Genomic DNA, 17,467 nt, shown 5'->3' with positions numbered 1-17,467 from the left:
TTATTATAATTTATTACATTTTATTTATATTTGGGGTATTTATTTATTTGTTTGTTGTTTATTAAATTATTTGATGTCTTGGTTTTCGGGGAGTACGTACATCGGGTTTTGTGAAAATGTTTTAAAAGGGGAACTTTTCCAACTGAGAGAATTGTAAGGGTTTTGAGAGAAATTATTATTTTCCAATTAATTATTATCTATCTACTGTATTACTGTGGTATTATATTGTATAGTAGATAGGGTCACTCACTGAGATGATTAGCATCTCACACTCTTAAATTCCGTTCCCCTAGGTCCAGGTTGGAGACGTTGATTGTCCGGGGCGAGCCCAACGTCTCAGTTCGTTGCCGAAGGTTCAAGAAGTTTTTCTTCCCTTTTTCCTCTCTATCTTGTATTGTTTCTTTATCTGTCATTTTATAAATTTCACATTTGTTGTATAATGCTCTGTATACTGTATTGGACGTGTGGTTGTTAATTATGCACTGGGTTGCTGCTGTTGTTGCTTTTTGAAGTGCTGCAATTTGTGGAAACAATTTGTAGTCTGTGGGAGGAATAAGGGGATGTTGTTAGAAGTGTGTTTTCAGTGCAGGTAATTTGTGGTAAGTAAATCCCTTAGGGGAGGCTCTGCCGGATTTTCCGTTGGTTCGGTAGGGTTTCCCTGGGATCAAGGCTGTCTAGGGTTCCGGGGAAGGAATTCTGGACGGGTCCTAACAACGGGCCTCTAGATCGATGTTCAAGAATGGTGATGACAAACAAACATTTCTACATCTCCTAGACAATATAGAAACTCGTGCAACTTGCTTAATATCTAGATATGAAAGAATATGATGAAATATTGAGTCCGGAAGATCACTAAGACGATCGGAATTATTTGATTTAGATGGTGGTTCCATAAGATCTACACGTACAGAGAGAGTTGTAATCACTGACCTACTTTCTAAAGACTGAGGATGAAACACCCAACCCAACCAAAGATAACATAATCAATCACTTCAAAGAAGCTTAAAGGGCTATGAATTGACCGTGGTTAAGCTTGCTTCCCACCATAGTAGAGAGCTTCTTGGGGGGGTTTGGAAGATTAGAGAGAAATGGAGCAAGAACCTGAGAAAGGGGCAGTGAAAGGAAAGAGCCCGACAAGGAAGAATGTGAGACATAACTAAGAGGCGCATGCACAGTTTGGAGGTACATATATACATACATATATATATATATATATATAGTCCGTCTATGGTGCGGACGGTCCTCATGTGGACCATAGTATTGGTGACGATTTTCTAAAAAACCGTCGTTAATACTATGAAAAACCATCACTAATACTACGGTTCTCATGCGGACCGTCCTCACCATAGAATTTCCATATATATATATATATATATATATCGATATATATATATATGGAAATTCTATTTAAGTTGAAATACACTTTTGCCCTTCAAGCTTCTATAGGTTTTGATAGCATTATCATACAATCATGAATTATGTACAAATGGCTGAGAGAACTATGTCTACATGCTTTATTAAATTACTAATTGTTTCTTTAGGATTTTTTAAATAAAATATTATATATTCATTAACATTGATATAAACTTATTTGAAAATTATCAGTGTCCATGTCTGAGTTGTGAGGAATAAAGATCAACCCATTAAATCCATTATGTTAATGGGTGGATCATTAAACCCATTGACTCATAAAAAGGTATTAAAGTTATTTTAATATGATAAGGAATTTGTTACCTGTCTCTGTGCTTCATCATGGACTCATACATTTGGAGTGAAAAAAGAAAAAAAAAATTTATTTGCTATAAATTTCTCTATTATTGTTTTATGATTTTCAACAATTATTTTTGTGTTATTTTATTTGATTTTATGTCTTTGATTTATTACAGTAAATAAATATCTATATGTGCCTCTATGTTTTGTTTTTTTATTTTATTTTGTTTTTTACAATTGTATATGCTTAAAATATACTTCATTTCAAAATTTAATATATAAGTATATATCTTATAATTATATACATATTTTTTTATTAATCGGGTTGTTAATAGGTAAGGCATAATCTTAACAAATTACAAGTTTAAATTTTAATCTCCACTCTATTAGTTTAATACGAATATGATACAATACAACTCCATTCCAATACGATCCATTGCAACGCCTACTTATAAACTTATAGATAACCTCATCTGTTTCTCTTTATTATGGATAAGTAAATGCCTTAATAAACCTAACAATTTCTTCTCTCTTTTTTTCTTCCATTTTGCTTTTGATCATTTGTTTTGACTTGTACAATTAAACATGGTATTATAGCCTTGATGATTGAACATCTCAATAAATGAGGCTACAGAGTACAAAACTTCAGTCACGAAGTTGTTTTGGCTGATCATATCAGTCATGGCAGAGTGGCCAAGGCACCAGCCTTTTATGTGCTGATCATCCAACCAGATTTGGTAAAAGCATGGTCAGATTAAAGTAGGTTCACTAAAGAAAAGAATCACCTTAACCTGCCTAATTAATTTCTTATTAGCGAATATTGACTTCAAGGCTAATAGTCCCATTTATAACTTGTAACAGAAAATTCAAACTTGAAGCTAGAAAATCCGTAGCATATCTGCGAAGCATGCATGTATCACAAAGCTTACATGTGAAGCTCCAACAGTGCTTAAAGCCAATTGAAACCTTTTGCGAGGCTCCAAGAGGGCCAAGCAATACAATTACATAAATCTATAACAAGCTCAATCTTAAATGGCAATTCCCAAAATTAGCCTTGTTCAAACTATTTTTTTGACTGACAGAAAATGTTGAGCTCGTGAATACCACAAACACCATCGATGTATAGCATCTTCAGGGACTTGTAGCTCGAAATCCACTCACCAAACAACGCAATCGAAACCGACAAGTGTCTCAATGTCAAACTCTCAAGCCCCCCAAATGAAGCGGCGGGCAATTTCAGCGAGGAACCATGTGCCATATCCACCTCCAAACATCTTAAAGATGAACAATTCGAGGCATCACTAGGCAAAATTAACATTTCAATCTGGTTTAACTTCAAATAAATCTTTTCAACATTACACCTGGTTGCCTCAAGTACCCAGTTACAGATTTGAAACGCTTCATCATAATCAGTACGATTTCGCCTACTCATGTCTACTTTAAATTGATGCATATCAGCCCCATTACGCAAGAACATAAACCGTTCTAGAAATGTACTTAACTTGTTAAATTCTTTGTGATCACAGACCTCTAGATCAATGTTCATGAATGGTGATGACAAACAAACTTTTCCGCATCTCCTAGACAATGTAGAAACTCGTGCAACTTGCTTAATATCAAGAAATGAAAGAATATGATGAAATATGGAATCGGCTAGATTGCTTGGACGATCCAAATTATTTGATTTAGGTGGCCGTCCATTAGATCTATATATTTACACATATATAAATAATCAATCCCTTCAAAAACCTCAAAGAGCTAGGCACTCACCTTGGTTAGGCTAGCTTACCATCGAAGAGCGCTAATTTGGAGGATATGTGAGACAGGGCTTGTGCAAGTGCTCTGTTTGCTGGCACACATATATACATGTAAATTGTCCATGTAAGGTAAAATACACTTTTGCCCTCCAAGCCATTACATGTGTTTTTTTTTTTTTTTTTTTTTTTTTTTTTTTTTTTTTTTGGTTTAGCTCCTTCAAAAACCAACCACATAATTTGAAGAAAAACTTATATATATATATATACACACACACACACAAACACAATGGTGTACCAATAAGTGCTGCATAGAACTATGTCTACATGCTTTGTTAAATATTAACTGTTTATGTAGGAATTATAAGTTATTATTTACAATAATTATTGTTATAGTAGTAAGGATATATTAGCCTTGTTAGTCTATACATACTCTTTTTTTTCTCTTTAATCATTGATTAGCAATTTCGTTTTTATTTTTATTTTTTTTGCTCTTTTCTTATTTCTTATATTTTGCTTTGATTATTTGATTTGTGTTGAATAACTTTATGTGATATCAAAGCATTGATGACCATAAGGCTTTTGAATTTGATTCTTAGTATCTCTAAGGGAATAAGATTATTATTATTATTATTATTATTATTATTATTATTAGTATTAGTATTAGTATTAGTATTATTATTTATGGAAGACATGAAAGCAGCAAAAGCTCAATCTAAACCTAGATTTCCTTCCATATGAAAGATGTTGGCTGTGGGTTTGACGATTTTCGCAATGATATAAAATGAGTACTTATCATCGACTCCAAAGGCAAGTTACCATATCAAATTTTTAATTTTTTTTAAAGCCTTTAAGCTCATAGATTATCTTCTTCTTTTTTAAATTATCGATTAACAATTGCCTTAAGCTCCTTCTCTTCTCTCTCTTTTGCTTCTTCTTCTTCTTCTTATTTTTATTTTATTTTTATTTTATTTTTATTTTTTTTAATTATTATTATTTTTTTTTTCGCGTGTATAACTTGATATGAAATTATAGCATTGATGAGCATGAGATTTTGAGTTTATCTAGGGAGTAACGGAACTTCAGTTACAAAGTTGTTTTGGTTGACAAAGTCATAGCAGAGTGGCCAAGATACCAACCTTTCATCTTCAATGATATATCACTACTATGATAAAAAAATAATAATAATAAAAACAATAAAAAAAAAAAAAAAAAAACTCAGAATTCTGAACTTACTTATCAGAAGCAGTCCACTTAAAATATTACCAGATAAAAAGATTATACCCTTTATAATCTTTTAGAGAAAATCCATAAGTTGAAGCTAGAAAATGCATAACATATCTCCAATCCTGCATGAATCAATCACAAAAGTTACATGTGAAGCTAAAGAGTGCTTATAGCTAATTTAGAACAAGTTCAACCCAAAAAGAAATTCCAAAATTAACCGTGTCGTTCAAACATCAGAGTTTCTATTGTCAGAAAATGCTACAACTAAAAACTTTTTGCAAATTACTTTTGAAGGAAATATAAAACAATAGAGGAAGAAGCCATTTGGAATTGTTGAATCTTTCTACTAATCATAGATTGCCTACGCAATGCAGATGGATAACGAATGGTCATCTTCTCAATGCTTTTGCATTTTTGAGAAAATACTTTATCAACTCCATCTCACTGTCCTTTCCCTTGATCTCCATTTCTACTTCCTTCAATGAGCGGACAAACTCTAGATTATGAGACTCCCAATACTCTGCACTATAATGTATCTTCTCCTCCACCTGCTGTGAGGAAGTATACTAAGACTAAGAAGGTTAGAAAGAAAACAATATTGTAGACAATGACAATGTGCAAATTAACAAATAAGACGACGGTTGTATGTTTACCATAAGTTTGAATGTAAATTTCAGACAAGAATGAGTTCTTTTATGCAGCATCAGAATATAATACGTGACCAAATTATAAACCATTGTTTTTAAATGACATATGAACACAATGACATAATAATTCGTGTAGGGTGACGTTTCTCACACACATATGTTACTACTTACATCTTTTGAAATATTCAACCAATGTATTTTCAGGGTATCTAATTGTGTCATAAAATTGAGTAGAAAAACTTCAGGTAGGATTCTGGCGCCCAAATCAGTTCGGATTAGAGTAAACGAATGCAGGTTACAAAATTCTGGCTGCACCTCATGCAAAGATATTACTAAATGGTAAAAAATGTTTAGTGCCCAATTTAGATGTAAAAAAATGAATTCGCAGTTGAAAGAAGATAAAAGAAACATAGATAAAGTCACCTTAATGCAAAGATCGTGGAAACAGATTGATGAAACTCTGTATATTGTTTGAAGAACTTTACCAATGATTCCATTAGCCAAGTCCCCATGTTCATCGGCAGATATTGGACAAGGAAGTATAGATATATCAGAATAAGATAGGGACTCAAAATTTCCTTCACAAGAGTAATGAGAAACATTTCCATGCCAGAGAAACTGTTCAAGATTTGGAGCATGTAATGTAAGTGAGTTTCTTTGTTTCTTTACCATCCTCCATTCTAGACACAATATCTAAGTGTCTCTGCTGAAACTTTGATATTGAAATTTGCATTAATGCCATAAAAGCCAATCAAATCTTCAAGTATCAATTTTTCAAGTGATGAAGAACTAATGTTGAGCTCACGAATACCAGTAACACCATCAAGATATAGCATCTTCAGGGACTTGAAACTTGAAATCCACTCACCAAACAACGCAATTGAAACTGACAAATGTCTCAATGTCAAACTCTCAAGCCCCCCAAATGACGAGGCCGGCAAATTTAACAAGGAATCCGTTGCCATATCTACCTCCAAATCTCTTAAAAGATGCACAATTCAAGACACCACTAGGCAAATTTAACATTTTTTAGTTTAACTTCAACTAAATCTTTTCAACATTGCACCTGGTTGCCTCAAGTACCCAGTTACCACTTTGTAATTCTTCATCATAATCATTCCAATTTGCCCTATACATGTCTACTTTAAATTGATGCATACAGGCCCCATTACGTAAGGACATAAACCGGTGTAGAAATGTATTAAGCCTGTAAAGCTCTATGTGATCACGTACCTCTAAATCAATGGTCAAGAATGGTGATGACAAACAAACTTTTCTGCATCTCCTAGACAATGTAGAAACTCGTGCAACTTGCTTTATATGAAGAAAATCAAGAATTTGATGAAATATGGAATCCGGTAGATCACTCAGACGATCCAAATTATTTGATTCAGGTGGCTGTTCCATTAGATCTATTTATATATATGTATGTATATATATATATATATATATAGATAGATATAGTCAATCCCTTCTAAGAATCTCAAAAAGCTAGGCACTCACCTTCGTTAGGCTAGCTTCCCACAATCGCAGAGAACTTCTTTGTGGCTTGGAGGATATGTGTGAGGCACAGTTTGTGCAAATGTTATGTTTGCAAGAGCTCACACAAACACACATATACGTTGTCCATGTACACTTTTGCCCTCCAAGCTTCTACATGATTATTTAATTAATTAACTATTTATTTATTTTATTCTTCCAAGCTCCGACCAAATAGTTTCAAGAAAACACTTATATATACAATGGTATGCCAATGGTGCAGAGAACCATGTCAACATGCTTTGTTAAATATTAATTCTTTATGTAGGATATTTAATATGTTAGTAGTAAGGATGTAATAGTCCTTTTACCTTTGCTTGTTAGTATATATATACTCATTTTGTTTCTTTAATCATTGATAAACAATTGCATTCTGTCTCTTCTCTTCTTTTATTATCTTTTGCTTTGATTCTTTGATTTTTGTTGAATAGCTTTTATATGATACTAAAGCATTGGTGACCATAAGGTTTTGAATTTTAATCTTCGTGTAGTATTTGGATACGCATCTATAGTAATTGTTTGGCATGTGAAGGCCACAATTTCTTTGTCATTGTACCACATGGCATCCTTGCCCCTTGATTCATCAATTGTGAGGTAAACTTCTGTTTTTAATGCATTCCTATTTAGATGTTGCTCATTAGTCATTATTCAATGTCATAGATCAAAGCAATTTTATATATCCAAAATATTTTGCAAGAAGAACAAGAGAGACCAGGGCATAAAGAAGAACAAGGAAAGAGCCACCTCTTACTCTTTCTTTATCTCAAAAGAACAAACCAGAAAGTTTATTTTCCTTTCCCTGCTGATCTAAGGGAATAATTTTTTTTTTCCTTTTTCAATGGAAGACATGAAAGCAGCAAATTCTCTATCTGAACCTAGATTTAAACTTTAGAAAGTAATGTTAGCTATATGACACGTGTTGTACTAACTTGATACAGTATACAATTAATAGTATGAACACTTCTTTTTGTATTTTGTAGTTGGTGACTACACATAAGTATATGAAGGAGACCTTAATATTTGCTACATTAACATAGGCAGGGTATCAAAATGCCAAGCTACTAGCCTGCTAAAGTCTTTCACTTGTTAAACACTTCCTTAGTGGCACAATGCATGCTCCCAAATATATACTTCATGTCATGATACAACCATATTTTCTAATAAAGACCATCTATTCAGCAATATTTTCATTCTAGAAAACGTTATAGTTAGTATTGTCAGTTTTCTAATCAAAACTATGTTTGTTTCTTTGTTCATGGTGGATGAATGTAATGCTGTCCACGCTTTTCATTATTTTTTTTGCATCCTTTTTTATTTTTTTGTCAATTACATAGGAGAACATCTACAATAGGTGTATTCACAGGCATTCAGCTTCTTATCATTTGCAGTCATGCTGTCCGCTCAAAATTAGCCGCATCAGATTAAAAAAATGATATAATGGTTCGAAATTCAAGAGCTTTTAACAAGAAACATTACATATAGAATCATCTTAGCAAAGCCTATTTCTTATAAGTCATTAAAATATACCTTCCATTCAACAATTTCATGCCTGTGGCTATTATTTCTGATGAAGCTGCAAAATAAAATCCAAAACCACAGTGAATTTTCATCCAATGCAACAAATCACTACGAGGATTGTCTATGTACAAAGATGATCCTTACTTTGGGGTTGTTGTCCCTTTGCACCAGGAAGTTCCCATAAAATTTATCTAAAAGAAGATTGCAGCAGAAACGGTTTCTTTTCCCCTACCCCAGTAAACTTGGCCTTTAAGGCACTTATTTGATTGTCAATTGGTTTTAAGAAACTTCAACAGGTTTTTGGGTTTCTGTAACAGATAATATCACAAAGTTTGATCAATGCAGAGCTTATTTGAATAAACCAGATTTTCAAGGTGCTCTCCATGCTAAATTAGAAAGACAGTCCCTCAACCATTCTACCCCTTTTTCCACATCTTTCACGGCTAATGGACTAAAGAGTTTGGATTTTCAGGTAATAACATGATCACCAGAATTGGTTCATGAAATCAAAGCAGAGAATTTTTTAAACTTTGAATCAATATAGTGATGAATAAGATTTTGGAATAATGTAAATGGAATTTATGTAACGAGTCCTATTCTGTCGTAGATACAGATTGTTGAAACTCGTATATTGTTTGAAGAATTTTACCAATGATTTCATTAGCCAAAGCCCCGTACTGATTGTCAACTTGGACAAGGAAGCATAGATATATTAGATTTAGACGGGGACTCAAAATTTCCTTCATAAGAGTAATGAGAAACATTACCATGCCACTGAAACTGTTCCAAGTTTTGAAGCATGTAATGTTAGCGAGTATCTATGGGTATATACCAATTCACCAATCTATTAGCAGATATTCAAGTTTCTCTGCTGAAACTCTGATATTGAAACTAGCAATTAACATCATAACTACCTACTATCAAATCCTAAAGTGTCTTTTTAAGTGAAGAAGAGCTAATGTTGAACTTATGAAAACCATCAAAACCATCGAGGTACAGCATCTTGAGGGACTTGAAGCTTGAAATCCACTCACCAAACATCAGAATCGAAACCCAAACCTACCAAATGAATTGGGGGACAATATTATCCAGGCAATAAGGTGTCAAATCCACCTCCAAAAGTTTAAATTGACGCATACCGGCCCTGTTATGCAAGAACATTAACCTTTGTAAAAAAGTACTGAATTCCTGTAAAATTATTTGTGATCAGGGATATCTAAATCAATGGTCAAGAATGGTGATGACAAACAAACCTTTCTGCAACGTTTAGACAATGTAGAAACCCATGCAACTTTGCATTATGTCAAGAAAAGAAAGAATATGTGAAACATTAAGTAGTGAAGTTACTTGATTTTAGTGGCGGTTCCACTATATCTGTATTTGCTCTATATATATATATGTAGAGAGCGAGAGAGCGAGAGAGGTAATCAATGAGCTACTTACACCTGGTTGCCTTAAGTATCCAGTTACTCACTTGAAATGCTTCATCATTATCATCATTATCATCATTAGAATTTATCCTATGCAAGTCTACTTTAAATTGATGCATAGAAGCCCCATTACGCAAGAACCGAAACCGGTGTATAAATGAATTGAACCTGTAAAACTGAACGGATTGATAGGCCTTTAAATCAATGGTCAAGAAAAGCGATGACAAGCACACTTTTCTGCATTTCTATTTAAAAAATGCTCTGCTTTGATTTCACGAAACCAATTCAAATGAATTGGAGAAAGATGGTCTGTATATCCAAACGATTATGAAGGAAAAGCAAGAGAGACCAGGGCATGAAAAGAACAAAAAGTTTATTTTCTTTCCTCACCTGTCTAAGATGGATAACATGAAAAGTAGAAAAGCTCAATCTGAATTTAGATCTTTTTATTCCATGTGAAAGATACAAGATATTGGCAATGAATCTATTTAACTTATCATCAAATAAACTCCAAAAGTAAGTTAAAATATCTACTTTTTAAACTCTAGAAAGCAATCTCAACTATATATCCAACTGACATATCTACTAAGCTGATACAGTAGATAGTTAACAATATCAATACTTCTTTTGGTATTTTACAGTTGGTGGTTAAACACTTTGCACAAAAGTATATGGAGACCTTAATATTTGTTACAGTAGGAGAGGCAGTGTATCAAAATTTAAAAATGCTAAGCTACTAACCTGCTAGAGATCTTTCACTTGATAAATTAGCATCACCAATTATTAGCCCGGCCAATTTTAATAAACAATGTTTAAAGTCCAGGCGTTAGAGTAGCTCTTTTATGATTTTGATATAAAAAAATAAAAAAATAAAAAAAAAATTCAATAATAAGTTGAAGCTAGAATCGATAACATATCTGCAGTATGTATGAATCACAAAAGCTACATGCATGTGAACCTATACAAGTTCTTATAGCCAATATTAGAAAGAAAAAAAAAAAATTTATATATATATATATGTATGTATGTATGTATATTAACATAGATTTCACCACTTATAATTCTATTAGAAGTAGAAGCTAGAATAGAATTACACAAATTAACCACATTCAAACATCAGTTTTTAACGGTCAGATAATGGTATATTTAGACTGAGCTAAGAAAACAACAGAACTTTTAACCATCACTGGGTAAGCAAAATATAGCAATGGAGGAAGAATCTCTTTGAAACTGTTGAATCATTCTACTAATCTCAGATGGTCTACAACATAATTTACTTGAATAATAATGAATCAACATATTTTTCATTGCTTTTGCATTTTTGACCAAGTACTTAATCAGCCCAATCTCATAATGGTCTCCAGTAATTTCCATTACTGCTTCCTTCAGTGAGTGAACAAATTTTAAATTTTAAGACTCCCAATACTCTGCACTAAAACTTATCTTCTCCTTCTGTGATGATGTTGAGTGACACTAAAAGAGTTAGAGAGAAAACCACAGAAACATATAATGACAAATGTGCAGATTATCAACTACAATATGGGTTTATGTCCACACTTTCGTTTGAAGGAATCTTTTTATGCAGCATGAAAATACCATATATGACCAAATTAAAAATCATTATATAAATGACAATGACATATGAGGACATAATAAGAAGATTCATGTGGGGGTGACAATTCTCAGACCATTTATTGCTTACCTTTTCAGAAGAGTCCCAAGACTTCCAACCCTCTATTTTCAGAGTATTTAAATGTGGCATCGAATTGAGTAAGAAAACTATAGATGGGATTAGGCCACTGGAATTAGTGATAATTAGAGTCAATGAACGCAAGTTACAAAAGTCTGGCAGCAACGTCCGTGGAGAAATTTCCTACAAGGTTAAGAATGTTGGAAGCCAAAATTATATGGACAGGAATAAATTCAAATGATTGAAAGAAAACGAAAAAAAAAAAAAAAATTGATGATTAGAAGCATACCTGAATAGAATAATCACATATAGAGATAGATGAAACTTGATATATTGATTGAAGAACATTACCAATGATTCCATCATCCAAAACCACATGTTTATCTTTGTCCAAAACAATAGACATGTCAGAACAGCACAAGGACTCTAAATTTCCTTCACAAGAGTAATGAGAAACACATCCACCCCATGTAAACTGTTTAAGTTTTGGAGCGTGTAATGTAAGTGACTGCAAAAGTTGTGAATCAGACAGCCAATCTATAAACAGATTTTTAAGCCTCAAATATTGATACCTAAATTAAGCGCACTAGGAAGCATATCCTCAAGCCTTAAGTCTTCAAGTGATGAAGAACTAATGTTGAGCTCATCTATGCCAGTAACATTATGAAGATATAGAATCTTCAATGAATTGCAGCTCGAAATCCATTCAAAAAACGTATTTGAAACCCGAACATCTCTCAATCTCAAATTCTCAAGACCCCCAAATGACACTTTGGGCAAACTTAACATGCCTTCAGGACTCAACCACACTTCCAAATCTCTTAAACAAGCAGAGCTCAATAATACACTACTAGGAAAAGTAAAGATTTCAAAGTTAAACAAGTGCAGACTAATCATTTTGACATTACACTTGCTTGCCTCAAGTATCCAATTACCAATATGAAGTTGCTCATCAACACCAACATCTTTACCGTACAATTCCACTTCAAATTGATGTATAGCAACCCCATTACGCAAGGACATAAACTGATGTAAAAATCCACTAAGCTTGTAAAATCCTTGGCTATCAAGATCCTCTAAATCAATTTTCAAGAAAGGAGATGACAAACAGACTTCTCTGCATATCCTAGACAATGTAGAAACTCGTGCAACGTCCTTGATACCAAGAAAAGAAAGAATTTTGTGAGATATGGAGACCGGAAGATCCCTCAAAAATTCAAATCTTGCCGATTTACTTTGAGGTTCCATAATTATTTATGTAATTTTATAGAACACAGCAAGAGATTATATAGTTAATACATTCACAGAGCTCGTCATCACTAACCGTAGTCTAGTTTGCTTCACGATATAAGAGAGAGACCTTGGAAGCAGAGAGGTTCTTTGGGGTTTGGAGGAAGAAACAGAGAAATAGACGACAACCTGATAGAGGCAGGGACGTCAGGACTACTGTTTGCATCCAAACTCCTATTGAAATCTGAAGTTAAATAAACTGTTATACCCACTCTTAAACTTTTAAATATTTGTTATTTTACCTATTAATTTTAAAACTTACTACATTGCCTCCTCCTAAATTATTATTTTTAAATAAGAACAATTAGGTATTGTTTGTTAATGTGTTCTGTTTTTGTTCAATCTAAAACAATATAATGGAATTACTAATTTAGATATTAAGGTACAATTACAAGCCAACACTTAAAAATCTATAAGAAGTTCAAAATAAAATGGAATTACCAAAAGTTAACCAAAATCATCTAAATGAACCGGGGAAAGATACTTTATGTATCCAAAAGATTTTGAAAGAAAGCAAGAGAGACCAGGGTATAAACAGAACAAGAAAAGAGACACTTTGACTCTCTCCTTTCCTTAACAAACAAACCAGAAAGTTTTTTTTTTTTTTTTTTGCTTGCTTGCTGGTGCAAGTGAATAAGTTTTTAGTGGAAGATATTAAAACAGCAAAGCATAATCTGGATTTAGATTTCCTTCCATATGAAAAGATATTGGAATCGGGATTGACCAATGATATCTATTAAGTTATCATCAATTCCAATAGTTTAAGTTGATATACCAGGTTATGTTACTACCATATCAACTTTGTAAACTAAGTTCAACCATTTATCCAGTTAACACATGTATCAAAATGATTCAGCATGCATCAAATTATTTCTCACTTGATTACTCTTCAATTTCATTGATTAGGAAAAAGTTCATTCAAACTATCCTAATTTCAGTGCCTGCCTTTTGATTTTCTTCTCTTGTTTTTTTGATTTATTTCTCTGTTCATGGTGGATGAATGAAATGCCGCCCACTATTTTACATTATTATTTTTATTATTAATTTTTTGCAATATTTCCGTTATCATCTACTTAAGGTGTATACAGAAGGATGCAGCTTCTTAAGATGTATACAGACGCATACATATTGGCAGAAGGCTTTGACAATTTTGTCAATGATATGTATTATCATCAATTAGTTCCAAAAGTTTCAAGTTTTAAAACAATTTTGAACAATAAGTTTTGATATAAATTATCAAATCAACTTTTTATTTTATTTTATTTTATTTTTTTTGTAAGTAAACTCAATTGTATATTGAACCAACACATGTACCAAGCTGACACAGTATACAAATATCAATACCACAATTTTTGGTATTTTGACACTTACACATAAGTATATCGTAAGTATATGAAGGAGACCTTAGGACTTGCTACAGTAGGAGAGGCAGGGTATAAAATGCCAAGCTACTAACCTGCTAGAGATCTTCCTCTTGTTAAATGCTTTCTTAGTGGCACACTGATAAAGCCTATCTATTCAGCAATATTTCCATTGCCAGAGAATTTTATAGTTTGTATTTCAGTTTCCAAATGCAATTTATTGTTCTCACTTGATTCCTTTTCATTTTCTTTGATTAGTAAGAAGAAGTCCATTTAAATTACTCCAATTTAATTGAATACTTTTGAGTTCCTTTCTTGTTTTTATGATTATTTCTCTGTTCATGGTGGATGAATGAAATGCCGCCCACATTTTTCCATTAGTTTCTTTTTTGGCAGTTTTTCTCATTATATAGGAGACGATATCAGATATGTTACATTTAGAATCATCTTAGCCTGGCTTATTTCTTAAAGAAAATCCATAAAAAGTTCAAGCAAGAAAATCCATAACATATCTGCAACATGTGTAAATTACAAAAGCTACAAGCGAAGCTCAACAAGTTCTTATAGCCAACTTAGAAAACAATATTAACAATCAATTCCAACAATTAAAAATCGATCAGAAGTTTAAGCTGTAACGGAAATTTAACCACGTTCAAACATCAGAACTTCTGTTAACTTACTATCAGAAAATGTTATAGCTCAGACCGAGACATCACTCTGGTCTATGGAAGAAATATATAACAATAGAGGAAGAAGCTATTTGGAACTGTTGAATCTTTTCACTAATCTCACAGTATCTAAGATTTGATTTACTTGTATAATAACGAATCGTCATCTTTTCCAATGCTTCTGCATTTTTGAGCAAGTACTTGATCAGCTCCATCTCATTATGCTCTCCGCTAATCTGCATTTCTACTTCCTTCAATGAATGGACAAATTTCAGATTTTGGGACTCCCAATACTCTGCACTATAATATATCTTCTTCTCCTGTAATGATGTTAAGTAACACTAAAAAAGTTAGAGAGAAAACTAGAATACAGGTAATGAATAATCTGTGCATGTACACCAATCCGTTTGAAGGTAAATTTCAGACAAGTTCTTTTTAAGCAGCATAAAAATACCATATATGACCAATTTAAAAATCATTGTTTCTAGATGGCAAGGACACAAAAAAATAATAGCAAGTTACTAGTTTACAATTCTCAAAGACATAATATTGATTACCTCTTTGGAAAAGTGATAACCCTCTATTTTCAAAGTATTTAAATGTGGCATCAAATTGAGTAAGGAAACTGTGGATGGGATTTTGTCACTAGAATCAGAGCGTACTATAGTCAATGAATGCAAGTTGCTAAATTCCGGCAGCATCTCTTGCGAAGAAATGTCCTACAATGTTAAAGAATGTTAAGAGTTCCCCAATTATATGGAGATGAATAAGTTCACATGTAGAGTAGAAAAATTAATGATTAGTAGGACACCTTAATAGAATTATCATGTATACTGAATGATGAAACTCGGTACATTGATCGAAGAACATCACCAATGATTCCTTCATTCAAGTCACCATGTTCATCTTTGTTGAAATCTATAGATATATCAGAATAGCACAAGCAATCTAAATTTCCTTCACAAGAGTAACGACAAACGCGTCCACCCCACGAAAACTGTTTAAGATATGGAGCACGCAATGTAAGTGACTGTAAAGGTTCCCTTTCAAACAGCCAAACTATTTGCAGATTATGAAGTCTCTCTGCAGAAATATTGATGGTGAAATTACGTGTACTTGGAATTTGCATGTCCTCGAGCATTAAGTCTCCAAGTGATGAAGAAGTAATGTTGAGCTCATTTATACCAGCAACATTATGAAGGTGTAGAGTCTTCAATGACTTGCAGCCGGAAATCCATTCACAAAACATACTCGTAAGACGCATATCTCTCAATATCAAATTCTGAAGCCCCCCAAACGAGGTGGTGGGCAAATTTAGCAAGCCTCTTGGACTAAGCCACACCTCCAAATCTCTTAAACGTGCGGAGTTCAATACACCACTAGGAAAAGTGAAGGTTCTAAATTTAAACAGGTGCAAACAAATCTTTTCAGCATTACACTTGTTTGCCTCAAGTACCCAGTTACCGATGTGAATTTGCTCATCAATAACACCTCTTTGACTATATAATTCTACTTCAAATTGTTGTATACTAACCCCATTACGCAGGGACATAAACCTGTGTAGAAACGAGCTAAACCTGTAAAATCCTTGGGCATCAACACTCTCTAAATTAATGGTCAAGAATGGCAACGACAAACAAAGCTTTCTACATGTCCTAGACAATGTAGAAACTCGTGCAACATCCTTAATATCAAGCAAAGAAAGGATTTTATGAGATATGGACTTCGGAAGATCTCTAAAAAATTCCAACTTTGCTGATTTATTTGGCAGTTCCATATATTGATTTATATATGAAAAATCCCTTCACAAAAAGCCTTAAAAGAGCTTGTCCCTATCGCAGAGAGACCTTAGAAGCAGAGAGGCTTCCTTAGGGTTAGGAGGAAGAAACAGAGAAATAGGCAACATGAAAGACGTAGAGAATGTGTAGACTCCTATTAGCACTTAGTAAACATATTATATATATATATATATATATATCTAAAATTTAAAGGTAAAATACACTTTTACCCCCCAAACTTCTACATGTTTTTTGTTTTACCCAATAATTTTGAAACTTACTAATATTGCCTCCTAAGTTATTATTCTAAAAACAAATAATTAGGCGTCCTTTAGCTAAAACTAATAGAATATTGAAGTAAAATAACGTGCACAAGTTAGGTACAATAATCAGAAGATAAAGGGTATATATGAAAGATTTTAAAATTAGAAAGGTGTTTAGTTGAATCTAATAATGATATTCTGAAGAACAGAACATTCTGCTACGTAATGTGCTTGTAGTTCCTTCTAACTTTCACCTCCATTGCTGTCACCACTCACGCCAGTTCCATGTATATACAGCTTGTATGGATAAATTGTTTTCTTAAGAGGGTAAAGCTAAATGTGTTATTATTTTTCTCTGGTTAGAATTTCTATCTGAATTCCTCACACGTTTCTCTAATGTCTCTTAAGTTGAAATTCTGATCAAACTGTTAAAAGCTTGTTACGCCTTCAGATTTCTTCGATAACATGTCTGCAGCATGTATGAACTACAAAAAGCAGTTTTTTGTTACATGTGCACTTTTTAAAAGCTACATGTGAAGCTCCAAAAGTTCTTAACAGGCAATTTAGAAAACAATGTTAAAGTTCGATCACA

At 33.0% G+C, this 17,467-nt stretch overlaps 2 protein-coding genes across 2 annotated transcripts; both read right to left on the bottom strand.

Annotated features, from left to right (window-relative positions):
- Window positions 1-11,254: 11,254 nt before the first annotated feature.
- LOC132800660 (uncharacterized) lies at window positions 11,255-12,763 on the bottom strand. Its single transcript, XM_060814868.1, has 3 exons — window positions 12,088-12,763; window positions 11,805-11,950; window positions 11,255-11,698 (listed from the first exon to the last, which is right to left on the bottom strand). The coding sequence occupies exons 1-3, from the start codon at window positions 12,761-12,763 to the stop codon at window positions 11,354-11,356; spliced, it is 1,167 nt and encodes a 388-aa protein (XP_060670851.1). The 3' UTR covers window positions 11,255-11,353.
- Window positions 12,764-14,878: 2,115 nt separating this feature from the next.
- LOC107417925 (F-box/FBD/LRR-repeat protein At5g53840-like) lies at window positions 14,879-16,611 on the bottom strand. Its single transcript, XM_016026584.2, has 3 exons — window positions 15,646-16,611; window positions 15,392-15,553; window positions 14,879-15,154 (listed from the first exon to the last, which is right to left on the bottom strand). Exons 1-3 carry the CDS (start codon window positions 16,609-16,611, stop codon window positions 14,879-14,881), a joined length of 1,404 nt encoding a protein of 467 aa, XP_015882070.2.
- Between the last annotated feature and the right edge of the window lie 856 nt (window positions 16,612-17,467).

Source organism: Ziziphus jujuba, chromosome 2 (assembly GCF_031755915.1).
Source record: "Ziziphus jujuba cultivar Dongzao chromosome 2, ASM3175591v1".
NCBI classification, from domain to species: Eukaryota; Viridiplantae; Streptophyta; class Magnoliopsida; order Rosales; family Rhamnaceae; genus Ziziphus; species Ziziphus jujuba.
The sequence above is the reverse complement of the archived record's forward strand: the minus strand, read 5'-3'. Positions and strand labels throughout refer to the sequence as shown.